At 36.9% G+C, this 15768-nt stretch overlaps 1 protein-coding gene and 1 pseudogene across 1 annotated transcript; both read right to left on the reverse strand.

Moving 5' to 3' along the window:
• Positions 1 to 451: 451 nt before the first annotated feature.
• LOC105491593 (olfactory receptor 2J3-like) lies at positions 452 to 1445 on the reverse strand (annotated as a pseudogene).
• Positions 1446 to 10504: 9059 nt separating this feature from the next.
• LOC105491592 (olfactory receptor 2J1) lies at positions 10505 to 12809 on the reverse strand. The gene is given in 2 exon segments (XM_011758110.3): positions 10505 to 12791; positions 12793 to 12809. Coding segments are annotated over 2 exon segments (942 nt in total). The 3' UTR covers positions 10505 to 11866.
• Positions 12810 to 15768: the final 2959 nt, after the last annotated feature.

Raw genomic sequence — 15768 nt, forward strand, 5'->3', positions numbered from 1 at the left:
CTCTCAAAATTTACTATCCAACAAAGAATAAGGAGTGTTGGAGGAAAGGATTGGAAGTATTTTGCTGTGTATTCAACTAAACTAAAGATAGAAGACAAAAGTATTCTGCCCAAAAAGCAAAAAATTAAAAGACATATTCTAGATATTTTTACACTGAGAGTATCATCTTTTCATAGGAATTATAACTTCACTTTTATCAATATTTACAACAAATTTCATGCCTTATTTTTAATCAGGAAAAGTCTGTCTTGGATTCATTAGGTTTGTGTCATGGAAAAACATCGCTATAGATGTTTTATCTTGATTTTACATAGCTGTTTTCTCCACAAGTGAATGATGTTTAAGCTGAATATGTTTTATTCCTACCTGTTACCAGGAACTCCATGACTTTGTTAAGAGTACATGCTCAGCAAGTACTAACAGAGTGAATAAAAGAATCGTTGATAAATAAACAGATGGATGAATCATTGTGAGGAGAGACTCCATTTTATTGTTACTATCACACATACACAGGCTCATTCCCACCCCATTAGTCTCTTCATTGGCCCTCTTACATCTTTGTTTCTGAGGGTATAGATTATAGGGTTACAACTAGGTGTGACAACAGTATAAAACAGCAACGAACTTGCTTTGATCTCGAGAATTTCCTGATGGTGGCTGGAGATACATGCACATGGCCAGAAAGAAAAAGAGAGATACAACCATAAGATGAGCTCCACATATTCCAAACACTTTCCAAAGCCCAGCAGTTAACTACATCCTCAGTACAGCCTGGACGATGGCACCATAGGAAGTGAAAATGGGGGTGAGAAGTAGGAGAACAAAAATGGAGCTTGTGATTATGAGGGTCAGCTTATTTGCATGGGTACTGACCCACAATAATCACAAAAGTGCTGGAACTTCACAGAAAAAGTGATCTACTTGGTGATGTCCACACAGCGGTACCCAGAAGGAAAAGGAGGAATTAAGTGCTGAGTTTGTAAAACCACTTACCCAAGAAGCCACAGCCAACAAGCAGCAGAAACGAGGGTGCATGAGGACAGTGTAATGCAAAAGTCTACACACAGCTGCATAACAGTCATAGTACATCATCACCAGTAGGACACACTCTGTGGTTCCCAGTGTGAGAACAAAGTAAAGTTGAACCATGCAACCGGCATAAGAAATGGTCTTTTCCAGACCCCAGAGATTGTCCAGCAACTGAGGGATAGAGTTGGTGGTGTAACAGAGATCCAGAAATGAGAGATTTGAAAGGAAGAAATACAAGGGAGTGTGGAGATGGGAGTCCAGGTATGACAGGATAATGATGAACAGGTTTCCTACCAGTGTCATCAAGTAGAAGATCAAAATAACCACAAAGAGAACTATTTCCAGATAAGGCCAATTAGAAAATCTAAAATAAAGTACCCCTCAGAGCTAGCATTGACTTTTCCATCGTCATTCATTTCCTATTACCTGAGAGAAAAAAAAAAAAAAAAGTCAGGTAAACTCAAAAAATAGTAAACAAATGCTATGCTCCAAAAAACGTCAGGACACATAAAAAAAATAAAATCCATTTTGAAGGGCTTGCCATCATTTAATTGTAAGACAATTTAATCATTAGTAGTAATGAATTTAACAAAAGAAGAATTAGAAAGCTCATACTGATATAAAAAGTAAAAGAGTAAATAAATGAATAATGGGGAACAGGGTATGTACATACTCTAAAATATCTCCTCACAACTTTCTTGTTAATTTCAAATTGAAAGATAGTAAAGTTTATAGTAGAAAAACCTGGCAGACACCACAATAACCAGGTGATTTTATTGATCTTAAGATCACCTGTATTTGTACAAACCAACATCATGAGACTGCTGAGATGATGCTCTGAACAGGACATGATGTCACTTCAGTGATATTTATGCTAAAATTACACAGACTAATTCTAATAATGAAGACACATGAGAAAAACTCAAATTGAGAGAAATAGCTTGCTTGTACAATTCAAAAGTATCAAGTTTAAGTAGACAAACAAAGGCTGAGGCACTGGTCCAGATGAAGGGAGACTAATGAGACATGATTTCTCAGTGTATGATCTGGGATTTTTTTTAAAAAACTAGCTATTAACAAAATTATTGAGACAATTTAAGAAATCTCACTGTGGACTATGGATTAGACAATAATATTGTGCCCACATTAAATTTGCTGATTTGGGTACTGTGCAGGACTTCTGTAAAATAACATCCTTCTTCTTAGACAAGAAACATTGATAAAGTATTTGGTGTAAAGGTACGTGGCATCTCCAACTTACTCTCAGCTAGTCCAGAAAAAGAGACAGATGATAGATAGATAGATAGATAGATAGATAGATAGATAGATAGATAGACATATAGATACATAGATACATAGAGTAGATAGATGATAGAGATAGATAGATAGATAGATAGATAGATAGATAGATAGATAGATACATACATACATACATACATACATACATACATACATACATACATAGATACATAGATACATAGATGATAGAGAGATAGAGGGATAGATAGATAGATAGATAGATAGATAGATAGATAGATAGATAGATAGATGGATGATATAACAAAGCTTTGGGGGAAATATAAACTAATACTCAATCTGGTTATAGGGTAAATGCTAGTCTTTGTACTACTTTTTTGCAACTCTGCTCTAAGTTTGAAGTTTTACCATAATAAAAAGTCATAAAAAATAGAAAATAATTTTTTAATTTTATATTTTATTCATGTGTTTGCCTTTTTATAGAAAAATAACTATCAAGTTCTTCTCATTCATTTTATGGTGACTTCTAGGTAAATGGTAATTGAAAGAAATTTCTAACATAGCTAAGGAAAATAATTTCCATAAAACACAAAATCTTTCTTTGTTAATTAACAAGGAACTTTAGTTTTCTTTTCAGCATTTTCAGGTTATTTTCATAAATGTGATTATAGAAAGCAACAATTACAATCCCAATAATCTTACATATGGATGAAATAATACGTTGAAAATATTGAATTTGGTAGTAATTTCAAAATGTTCACGTAAAGTGAAAAAAATGTTTAGCTTCAATTAGATAAGCAGCTTATCTTCTGATTTGTTTACTTGGACTCAAAACTTATTTCTACACTGAAAAATTGAATACAAATAGAGAAGACACAAACAAATGGGTATTCATGATATGAACTAAGCTAAAAATCTGGGGAGAAGAGTGATAGAATACTTCTAAAGAATATGTGAATATAACTGAATTTGAAAAGATAAAATCTTAGGGGAAGGAAGATAAAAATTCACTGAGAGAACAAAGGAAGGAAGGAAAGGTGGGAGGGAGGGGCAGGAAAATGGAGAAGAGCCTGAGTGAAGGTCTTAGAGTTGCAGGTGTGTCTGTCACAGGGGTCACAAAGCTGAACCACACGGCCTGAAGCAGCTTTCTACATGATGTATTTTTCTCTAGGACAATAATTTAGATAGTATATAAATTCTGAGCATGAGCTATAATTAGTACATATTTATTCTCCAATTTAGAGAGTTCTGAATATTTAATGAATCATTAAGTGGCTGTTCATCATTTAATACATTGCGCCCAGTGAATCTCATGTTACTTTTTTGTTAAAAATAAAATAATATCTTGCAAATAGTTATGACTCCTAGGTGATGCTTTTTCTCCAGTGAGTTTTCAGTCTTTCATAAAAAACATAATACTTACTTTTGTTATATAGTTATTGTGTCAGGCATAGTAACCCACCATTTATCCCTTTTTCTCTGAATTCTTTGCTTCTTCCAGCTTTGCCACATGCCCTCTATTTCATTCCTCCCACAGTCAGTTATTTTTCTTATACCTCCCAACTGGTTACGGCACAGGAAGAAAGGAATCATTGTGGGGCCACCTGTGATTGCTTCTTTCAAGGGTCTCTTAATCGCTCCTGTTTTATAAATGCAACTCCTGAAAAAGATGTCAGGAGTAGCGAACTGGTTGAGTTTCAGCAGAAAAGTTTGGAACATTCAGTTTGATCCCAAGATTAAAAGATTGACCTCAGACCTTATTAATAGACTTGGTAATGTATATAATCATTAGCCAGTTGTTACACTAATCTAGATTACTTTCAACAACTTAGAAACCATCCAAGAAAATTAGTCTGCACATTGTTTTAAAAGAAAAATTTAAAAGTTACGGCTGAATCAAGAAACAGCAATAGTCAAAGAGTAAATCATGAAGATTACTTCACTCAGAGGTCACTGCCCTAGAGGGATGATGAAAGTTTTCCAAGACATTTTTTAAAATTTCTCTAGAATGGGAGATAATACATCATGAGAAATGTGAACACAAATGTTATAGTTACTTCCTCTCATGCCGATACAGTTTTCTTCTTTCTTGTACATTAACTAAAACAAGAGGCTGCTGCAAGATATCTTATTGTATGCCTGTATCAAAAATATCTTGGTCGGTCACCGTGGCTCACATCTGTAATCCCAACACTTTGGGAGGCCAAGGTGGGTGGATCTCTGGAGCCCAGAAGTTCAAGACTAGCCTGGACAATGAAATGAGACCCTGTCTCTACAAAAAATAAAAAGAAAGAAATTATCAAAAAAATCTCATGTACCCCATAAATACATTCACCTAGTATGTACCCTTAAAAATTAAAAAGTAAAAGATGCTTTCATGGACCATGAACAAATGATCCTCTCTAGTTTTGGAAATCGGGTATAATGGGGGGGAAATGGCCTCTTTTCCCCATCTCCGTATCACTGGCCAAGTTTTTAAATTCTTACCATATTATTTCTTTATACTCTTTTCTAGTAATTAAGCAGTACTCAAACAATGCCTTTCACTCTGTCTTCCTGTGTCTGTCCACATTCCTTGTATATTGTCTTCCCAACCGATGCCCTCATCATGAATAGATGGATCTGATCTCTGACTTTGATCACCTTGAAATCACCAGTATAAATGGCTGCCTACACTTCATTCATTTACTACATCAAATTAGGAAAACAATCTAATGTAACGATGACTCTTATTGCTACAAAAGAGACAGCACTGAGTCTACTAAAAAAACTAGTTTTACTCAAAAGATAAACTTGTTAGAGCTTTCAGTGTATCAAGAGATGGGCCTTTATCTTAGAGTAAATGGGCGCTTTTGGGAAACAAAAGAATGTGACTTGCTTTCCTCGACTGGGACCACTGGGAGAGTAAATCCCAAAGTGGGAATTAATGCCCTTCAAGGAGTTGTCCTGGTTAGAACAGTTTCTCAACGATGTTCTTGGCATGATGCCACATTGTTATACTAAGATGACAAGGAATCTATAGTCCAACCATCACTGAGAAAAATGCTTTGAGCTATATTTTCAGGGAAAGGAATGGGTTATCTTGAATTACCTGAAACTTTTTCCCCAATTCTTCAGTATGCTATGGGCCAAATTTGAGATAAAGTTTGTCAGGTGGTCTAATTGAGGAATGGGAGAAGACATGAAACATTTTTAAAAAGAAAATATAAAGATTACATTATACATATTTGTTTTATTAATCTGAATTCTTTAATTGTGTCTAACATCTCTAAAATTCAAGGCCAAGTTCAGCCCTGAAAAAGTGTTAAAAATTACCTTTGAAGACCATTCAAACTATACTCAGAAGATCACTACCAAACTCAGAAAATGTTTAAACAAATTGTTTAATATTTCCAAAATATTGTTATCAATAATTTCCCTTGATGTCTTATCAAAAGCTTTGCTGAAATATATAAAAAAGTTAAATTTTCTCTGATAGCTAGTCTATATCTAGTGATTGGCTTGTTGATATTTAAAAAAAAAGTATGTCATGAGTTTATAAATTAATAAAGATTTTTCAATTGTTACATTGTGTCTAGCTAATACTTTCCAGGGGTACCAAACAAAGTCTTGGTATGAAAATCAAGTCACATTTACAATACAATTATATTTTAAAATTAGTAACTTTAAGAGCATGATCAGGTATTTTCCTGTCTATTTAATCGAAGCAACTGAAATGGTGTTGGCTTCAGTAGTCTTGACTGTTGTGAAAACTCAATATGAAAAATATGTAAACATCATCCTCGATTCCCAGTGCATAATCATTCAATACATGTTAGCTACTATTACTATTATAGTAAATTTTAATTTGAACTGATGTTTAACAAACTATTCTATGTTATTTCTTCATCATTCTTTTAGATATTTAAAATATTAAAAATAAACATCTATGTTCCCACCACACAGAATCAACCATAACTTTTGTCATTTTTATTTTCAGCATTTTTAGCACATAAAGTGTCACAGATAAAGTTCATATCCCCTTTAACTATCACTCTCTGACCCAACACTGAATCCAGAGACAACTACCATGAGCTTGGTATGTATCACTCCACTTCACTTTAAAATATATTAAATATAATTTTTCAGATAAATATGATTAAATGGTCATGTAATCATATGTTTAAATTTCTCTGTCTTATTGAAGAGGAATTTAACCAGTGATCCTACAACCTGTGGGGACTAGCAGAATTCACTCAGTTATCAAAATCTAGGAAATGTCTGATATTCTGGTCCATAGGAGATTGTACCAAGCTCCAATATTTTTCATGCTTTGGTAACTAGACTTGTAGGAGAGTTCAGGCCAATCTACTGGGTACCAGCAAATGTTAACGTTTTTAGGTGAGATGTTAGTAACTTGTGAAAATACAGACAGCATGACATGATTTAATTACTGCAAAGTATTTCTAAGGCAGCAGCCCTCAACATTTTTCCCTACAATATACACTAAGATAAATAAAACACACTGAAAGTCGTATCTGAAGAATCAAAAGGAATAAATGACACTAACTGATCTCTTCAAGCTTCTGTTAATTTGAGTGCTTTGTTTGGGAGGAATGTGAATTACAGTAGATCAAAAACTATTAAAGCATTATGGATGGAAGCCCAGCTGGAGTTGAGGTCTAGAAATTAGCATTTAGTTGTTGCAAGATGTGATTTCCTTTTCCCATTCTTTTCATCTTCATAAGCTATCAGAAAAACTATGCACTCCTAAGGTGAGCACACACACACACGATGTAAAATATGATGATACCACTGAGATTGTGTTAGGACAAGGTATAGCATTACTGAGATGCTGGCAGAAGCTTTTTCATTCTCATCTTAAGATAAATGTTAGACACAGTGGTTTAAAAAAAAAAAAAAAGGATGGAATTATAAAGATATATCATGGGTTGAGCGCAGTGGCTCACGTCTGTAATCCTAGCACTTTGCGAGGCCGAGGTGGGCAGATCACGAGATCAGGAGTTTGTGACCAGACTGGCCAATATGGTGAAACCCCATCTCTACTAAAAATACAAAAATTAGCCGGGCATGCTGGCGCTCACCTGTAGTCCTAGCTACTCAAGAAGCTGTTCTGATGCAGGAGAATCGTTTGAACCCAGGAGGGAGGTTGCATTGAGCCAAGATGGCACCACTGCACTCCACCCTGGGCGACAGAGTGAGACTCCATCTCAAAAAAAGAAAAAATATATATCACAAATAATCTCATTATCTGCCTTCTAGGATAGTGCCTGGTCATTTATAAGCTTATGGGGTTCACATATGGGCTAGATCTGGTAAGGACAGGTTTACAAGAATTATTTATTTAAATTGCTCATTTAGGGTGTTCAATCTTTTGGCTTCCCTGGGCCACATTGGAAGAAAAAGCATTGTCTTGGGCCACACATAAAATACCCTAACAGTAACAATAGCTGATGAGGAAAAGAAAAGAAAAGAAAAGAAAGTCTGTGCATAAAGCTCATAATCTTTTAAGAAAGTTTATGAATTTGTATTGGGCCACATTCGAAGCCATCCAGAGCCACACACAGCCCATGGGCTGCGGTTGGCCAAGCTTGATTTAGGGGATCTTGGTTCTCTTACCCAGAGACAAACTTCAGAATGCCAGTGACTCATAGGGAGACATCGTTCGTGTTTTCTTTGAGTGGAAAAATAAAAATTTGGAATCTCCTCCAAATTAAAAAAAAAAAAAAGATGAAGAATATTGAGTTTTTGTATACCTGAAATGAAAAAAAAAGTGACTCTTCATAGCCAAGACCAGTAACAGTGCCCCCCAAAAAAGTTATGCACCTCAGATCTTGTGATTGTTTAATGCCTTTTTTTATCGTTTAATGTCTTTTTACTGAAACTCCTAGTCAAATGTTCATTTCTCATCTAAAGTCATTCCATTTTGAAATTATTAATTATATCCTTTCCTGATATTTGTCTTTCTCCGAAGAGGTAAAGCAAGGATATAGGGAAAGAAAAAGAAAATAACCGGTCTTTAGAAAAGTGCACCCTGGAAAATTTCTCTGACTATCCCTGCCTAGAGATGATTCTCTTTGTGATTTTCCTCACATTTTACCTGATGACTCATTGAGAAACATACATATTTCCTTGATTTCAGCTTCGATTTCCAGTTCCTCATACCAGTGTTTTTTCAGGGAGTCACGTTTTCATTACTAGACGTGAGCTTCACCACAAACCTCATCTCTTCAATGTTGTGTGATCTTATCTGAGTCTCAGATAAGACTGTACCTATCTCTACCTACGTTTGCCATGAGCACTATCTTTTCCTGGCACTGGGGTGGAAGTGTATCCTCCTGACCATAAAGATATATGAGAAATGTACTGCAGTCTGCAAAATCCTGCACTAACTGTCATCATATACCCAAATATTTGGCAATGCTCTCATATTGCCGGTCTCGACCCAGACATTGCCCTACTGTGTAGATATTATAGCCCTTGAGGCTTTTGTGTTTACCATCCTTATTATCCTTGTGCCACTCATTCGTATCCTTGTCTTTCATAGGGAAACTGCATGTGGTGACTTGATGTTTTATGAAATCAGATGCTCAAGGAAAGAAAACTTCCAACATTTATGTCTTCCCATCATGTGTCTCTCCTATGCCACCACAACATAGAGTGATAATAGAGACAGACAGAAAGAGAGACAAACAAACGGAAATAGGTGCAGTTGTAGATTATGGATATACATAGCTCTCTAGCAAACAAACCTTACTTGCCAAAACCAGGGCAAGCCTCTTAGTCTTTTCAATATAATTGTTACTCTCGCTATCAGTACTGTCATCAATACATGAATAAACCAAGGATGTAATGGAGTCTATAAAGACAAAGCTTGAGAGGTGGTAGGTGTCTTTTCTATAACCATCTTTAAACCCATGCACCATATATGTTGCCAGACTTAGTGTGATAAAGATACGTTCTGGAAATGATGATGATAATAGGGAAGGTAGTAAGAGGCTTATTCATTACATGAAAGCCAAGTATTCCTGAGATGACTGTCCACCATGCCCATCTCTAAATCACCAGTTAATCAAAAAAGAGACTCTAGTTTAACAGTCAAGCACTTGTGAAACACTTGTTTTTATTGTAGAAACTAGATTTGTTTTTTTGCTTTTGATCCCAGCAATCCCACTAAGTATGTATATTAAAAAAGAAATAAGGATCTTGAAGAGATGTCTATGCTCCCATGTTCATTGTAGCATTATTCATGATAGCTAGGATGAAGAAACAACCTAAGCATCCACTGACAGAGGAATGGATTTAAAAAATGTCATTTCACACACACGCACACACACACACACACTGAAATATTATTCAACCATAAAAAAGAAGAAAATCCTGCTGATTTTTAGAACACAGATGGAGTACGTTGTACTACGTGAAATAAACCAGACACAGAAAGACAAAAGATGTATGATATGACTTACATGTGAAATCTAAAAACTTTGAACTCGGACAGGCACAATGGCTCAAACCTGTAATCCCAGCCCTTTGGGAGGCTGAGGCAGGTGGATCATTTCAGGTCAAGGGTTCAAGACCCTCCTTGCCAAAATGGTGAGACCCTATCTCTACTAAAAAATACAAAAATTAGCTGGGCATGGTGGTGGGCGCCTGTAGTCCCAGTTACTGGGGAGGCTGAGGCAGGAGAATTAATTGAAGCCAGGAGGCAGAGGTTGCAGTGAGTCGAGATCGCACTCCAGCGTGTGTGACAGAGTAAGACCCTGTATCAAAAAATAAAAAGGTTGAACTTCTAGAAGCAGAGAATAGAATGGTGGTTGCCATGGGCTGGAGGGTGGGGAGTGTGGAGACAGTCAAATGGTACAAACTTTCTGTCATAAGATGAATACATTCTGGAGATCTAATGTAGATTATGGTGACTGTAGTTAATAATACTGTACTGTATACTTGAAATTTGCTTAGAGATTAGATCTTAAGTGTCCTCAACCTCCCCGCTCCCTCTACACACAGTAACTATGTGAGATGATGGATGTGTTAGTTTGATTATGGTAATAATTTCACAATTTGGTTTGATTTCTATATAATCACATTGTGCACGTTAAATATATGCAATTTTATTTATGCCTCAATAAAACTGGAAAAAATCAAAATGAAGGATTTTTAAAATAATGCTATTCAGCAAAGGACAATAATGTTAAGAGTTTTAAGCTATCTTCAATATGTCATTACGCCAACTAAAGCAAATTAAGCACATATTCTGTTTTGTTTCATTTACTAGCGTTGTCTTCCTACAGGAGCCATCAAGTGGTATTTACTTTCAGAGTTTATGGCTAAACATCTTGTTTGTTTTTCATCTTTTTATTTTTTTTTAGATGGCATCTCGCCCTGTCACCCAGGCTGGAGCGCAGTGGCACAATCTCGGCTCACCACAACCTCTGCCTCCCAGGTTCAAATGATTCTTCTGCCCTAGCCTCCGAGTAGCTGGGACTACAGGCGTGTGCCACCACGTCTGGCTAATTTTTTTGTATTTTTAGTAGAGATGGGGTTTCACCATGTTAGCCAGGATGGTCTTGATCTCCTGACCTCGTGAGCCACCTGCTTCAGCCTCCCAAAGTGCTGGGATTACAGGCGCGAGCCACCGCGCTTGGCCTTGTTTTTGATTTTTAAAAAGTGAAAGATTTACACAATCTGAAGAGTAATCAGAGTTTATTGTTTCTGACTTTTAAAAGCTATCTTAATTTATTAGCATTACCCCCAGTGACAAATTAAGCCATGAATGGATACTTCATCTTTTACGTTGCCATTTTTCTGGACGGAGGGACAGAGAGTGTGTTCTGTTCGGACAGAGTATGTTATATTTATACATGTTACCAAGAATTTCACAAACTGGGAGACAGTACACATTCAATAAGATTTAGCTAATAAAGAATAAGTTAATGAATAAATGGACAGAGGAACGAATGAGCCATTTTAAAGAGATATTAGTTTACCGTTCAGTGTGACAAGTATGTAGACCTACAGGATAAATTAGATGAGTTAGTGTCTTTAAGAAGTGTCTTTCAGCCAAAAACTTATGATATATCCTTTACCATATAATAAACAATATTATTCATTATGGTTACCATTTTTCTTTGCTGTGACTATTTTTAGCTTCATTTAAGGTTTATTCAATAACCAAAAACTTTTTTAGCCTAAGTCTTTGCAATATTGCCCTTCTCTTTCTGTATACATCAATAGTCAATTCATAATTTAGCACACTGTTAGAAATATTTCCAACATTTTTGAAATAATCTCCTCATAACTAATCACACACACATTTATTTATGTTGAAACCACAGTTGGCAATTGTCATGGAAATAAAATATAGAATTGTAAAAGACCAAAGTGGCACTGATCAAAAACTTTATCTCAAGACAATATTTCAGAACTAAATAATAAAAAGAGCAACAAATGTGAGACTGAACTATTCCATGTTTTGTGAGCTGTTAGAACAAAAATAAATCACAAAGAAGCAGGGAAACCACCTTTCAAGATGGACGAGACCCTAGGAAAAACAACAACAGCCAACATGATTTCCCTGTCACATCCCCCACTCCCACCCCATTAGTCTCTTCACTGCTCCTCTTACATCCTTGTTTCTGAGAGTGTAGATTAGAGGGTTAAGACTAGGTGTGACAACAGTATAAAAGAGGGCAATGAACTTGCCTTGATCAGGAGAATTTTCTGATGGTGGCTGGAGATATATGCACATGACTGGAATGAAAAAGAGAGATACAACCATAAGATGGGCTCCACATGTCCTAAACACTTTCTGAAGCCCAGTGGTTGATTGCATGCTCAGTACAGCCCAGGCAATGGCACCATAGGAAGTGAGAATGAGAATGAGAGGTATAAGAACAAAAATAGAGCTCATGACCATGAGGATCAGCTCATTTGCATGGGTGTCAACACATGATAAATGCAGAAGTGCTGGAACTTCACAGAAGAAATGATCCACTAGGCGATGTCCACACAGAGATATCCAGAAAGTATAGGAGGAATGAAGTGCTGAGGTAGTAAAACCACTTACCCAAGAAGCCGCAGCCAACAAGCAGCAGAAACGAGGGTGCATGAGGACAGTGTAATGCAAAGGTCTACACACAGCTGCATAACGGTCATAGGACATCACCACCAGTAGGACACACTCTGCAATTCCCAGTGCGAGAACAAAGTAAAGTTGAACCATGCAACCAGCATAAGAGATGGTCTTTTCCGGGCCCCAGAGGTTGACCAGCAACTGAGGGATAGAGCTGGTGGTGTAGCAGATATCCAGAAACGAGAGGTTTGAAAGGAAGAAGTACATGGGAGTGTGGAGATGGGAGTCCAGGTATGACAGGATGATGATGAACAGGTTTCCTGTCAGTGTCATTAGGTAGAAGATCAAGATAACCACAAACAGAACTACTTCCAGATGAGGCCAATTAGAAAATCCAAGTAGAATAAAGAAGTCTTCAGAACTTATGTTTTTTTCCATCATCATTCATTTTTTTCTTGTACCTAAAGAAAGAATCACATAAACTCAAAGTCTGTCCATGCATTGTCAATTGCTCACTTGCAAACAGACTGAGCACAAATCCCACTTCTAGACAGTATGCATCATCATGTCAGTAGAATTTTTATACAGTTCCCTTTACATGCTTCATTGAGATATTTATCCAGCTGTGGATACAAGCAATAGCTTCTCAAGTTGCTGAGTTCTTTTATATCCATCCCTGAGTTAATATTTGGATTAATGAAGACTATGATATTCTATAATCAGGAACACAATAACTATGAAAAATAATTTTTTACTTTAAAAAGTTAATTTGATTATTTTTATATTTTCAGGCTATTTCCAATTTTGCAATTACAGAGAAAGGAATAACAGCAGTCTTAATAATCTTACTTACAGATAGGAATTTCCCATATTAAAAAGCAATTAGGCAGTCACTTTAAAATATTAACTGAAAAGAAATAATTGAATGATTATAGAAAAAATTAACTGCTATTTACTTATGCTAGCAGTTTATTTCTAGACAAATAATACAAAAATGAAAGTTTAAACAGAATATGCACAAACACACCAACTTATAAAAATTCACAATATACACAAAGCCGATTAATAAAGCAAAATAGAGTAATCGGTGATAGAATGCTTCCAAAGGTGAATGAGACTATATTACTGGAAGATATAAAGATTACAGAGTCTGACAAAAACACAGGTTGGTAAGAGAGAAAGGGACAGTGTTTGGATGCACAACAGTGAAGAGGAGGTCTGAATGTGGTATTTGAAGTTGAAAGAATGTATAACAGGATTGTTTGACAGGGACAAGAAGACTTAAACATGGTTTCTACAAAATTTTATATGCTTTAGGCCAATAACTGAACTATACTTTAAATTCTGAGTCACAATTTATAATTTGTATTTTCTGGGGTTTCTACAATTTTTTTTTTTTTTTTTTTTTTTTTTTTTTCTGGAGATGGAGTCTCGCTCTGTCGCCCAGGCTGGAGTGCAGTGGCCGGATCTCGGCTCACTGCAAGCTCCGTCTCCCGGGTTCACGCCATTCTCCTGCCTCAGCCTCCCGAGTAGCTGGGACTACAGGCGCCCGCCACCTCGCCCGGCTAGTTTTTTGTATTTTTTAGTAGAGACGGGGTTTCACTGTGTTAGCCAGGATGGTCTCGATCTCCTGACCTCGTGGTCCGCCCGACTCGGCCTCCCAAAGTGCTGGGATTACAGGCTTGAGCCACCGCGCCCGGCCTGGTTTCTACAATTTTTAATGGAGCTTCTGAACAGACATTAATATTAGTAGAAAGATACATGAGCATTGTATAAAATCCAGAAAATTCACCTTGTAGTTATTTTTAAAAAATAAAGAAGAAATTCAAATATGCTTTGATAGTTTGATTTTCAGTTGCTTATTTTCTCTTGCACACTACCAATCTTGCATGAGAAAGATAAACACTCTTTTATGATACAGTTTTTGCAATAAAATACAGGAACCCAGCATTTCAATATTCCTAAATAGCATTGCCATCCCCCTTCTGCTCCCCTCCTGCCACAGCCAACTCTTCCTCTTGTACTCTCTGATAAATTCGGCAAAAGAGACTGGGTGTGGTGGCTCATGCCTGTAATTCCAGCATTTTGGGAGGCCGAGGCAGGTGGAACACTTGAGGTCAAGAGTTCGAGACCAGCCTGACCAACATGGTGAAACACCGTCTCTACTAAAAAATACAAAAATTAGCCAGGCATGGTGGTGGACACCTGTAATACCAGCTACTCTGGAAGCTGAGGCAGGAGAATCACTTGAACCTGGGAGACGGAGGTTGCAATGAGCTGAGATCGCACCATTGCCCTCCAGCCTGGGTGACAGAGCAAGACTCTGTCTCAAAAAAATAATAATGATTGGCCGGGCGCAGTGGCTCAAGCCTGTAATCCCAGCACTTTGGGAGGCCGAGGCGGGCGGATCACAAGGTCAGGAGATCGAGACCACAGTGAAACCCCGTCTCTACTAAAAATACAAAAAATTAGCCGGGCGCGGTGGCGGGCGCCTGTAGTCCCAGCTACTCAGGAGGCTGAGGCAGGAGAATGGCGGGAACCCGGGAGGCGGAGCTTGCAGTGAGCCGAGATCGCGCCACTGCACTCCAGCCTGGGCAACAGCGTGAGACTCCGTCTCAAAAAATAATAATAATAATAATAATGATAATAAGGCAAAAGACAAATTTATCTACACCCGACTCACCTTCAGTGTTTTGAAAAACTTTTAATACTCAAATATTGTAATCTTGACTCTTGAAAAAGATGTAAGGAGTTGCCTAGTTGATCGAGTTACAGCTGGAGAGCTAGGAACATTAAACTCGGGCCAAATCTATGCAAATGCTCCAGACAGGTACAAAGATACTGTACATTTTTCCATATTGTTGATAATGGAATGAGCATTAACCTTTTGAGAAATCATGGGAAAATTCCAAGAATTTTTTTAAAATCTCCCTAGGATTAAAGGTAATATGCCATAAGATACTTGAACTCAAATGCTGTGTATACTTTTGCTGATGTAGACCTAATTTTCTTTTCTATTGCAGCTGCCTGCGTTCCTTATTACAGTAATTAAAAAGTGGAATCTGATACCTATCTGTTGTATGACTCATCTTTCAGTATTCCTCCAGAGTTGATAAAAGGGATAGGAAATAAGGGACAAAAAAAACCCAGAACTCATGTAGAGAAAAGTTTGCAGCTTCGATTTTCTTCTTGGTGGAAAAGAGGGAAATGAAGACCCTATCAAATGTAGCTTCTATGAGCTGTGGAATAAAATACCTTCTCTCTCTTCTAAATCAAACACTGTAGGGAAAATGGATGGTTGAGTGTCTCTTCCCTCCCCAGTTATTATTAAGAGACATTTTGCCAACTTGTGTCACATCCATTCCTTTATACTATATCTGGTTTGTTTTCTTAATTTTTCATTGACC

The sequence above is a fragment of the Macaca nemestrina genome, chromosome 5, assembly GCF_043159975.1.
Source record: "Macaca nemestrina isolate mMacNem1 chromosome 5, mMacNem.hap1, whole genome shotgun sequence".
In the NCBI taxonomy this organism is placed as follows: Eukaryota; Metazoa; Chordata; class Mammalia; order Primates; family Cercopithecidae; genus Macaca; species Macaca nemestrina.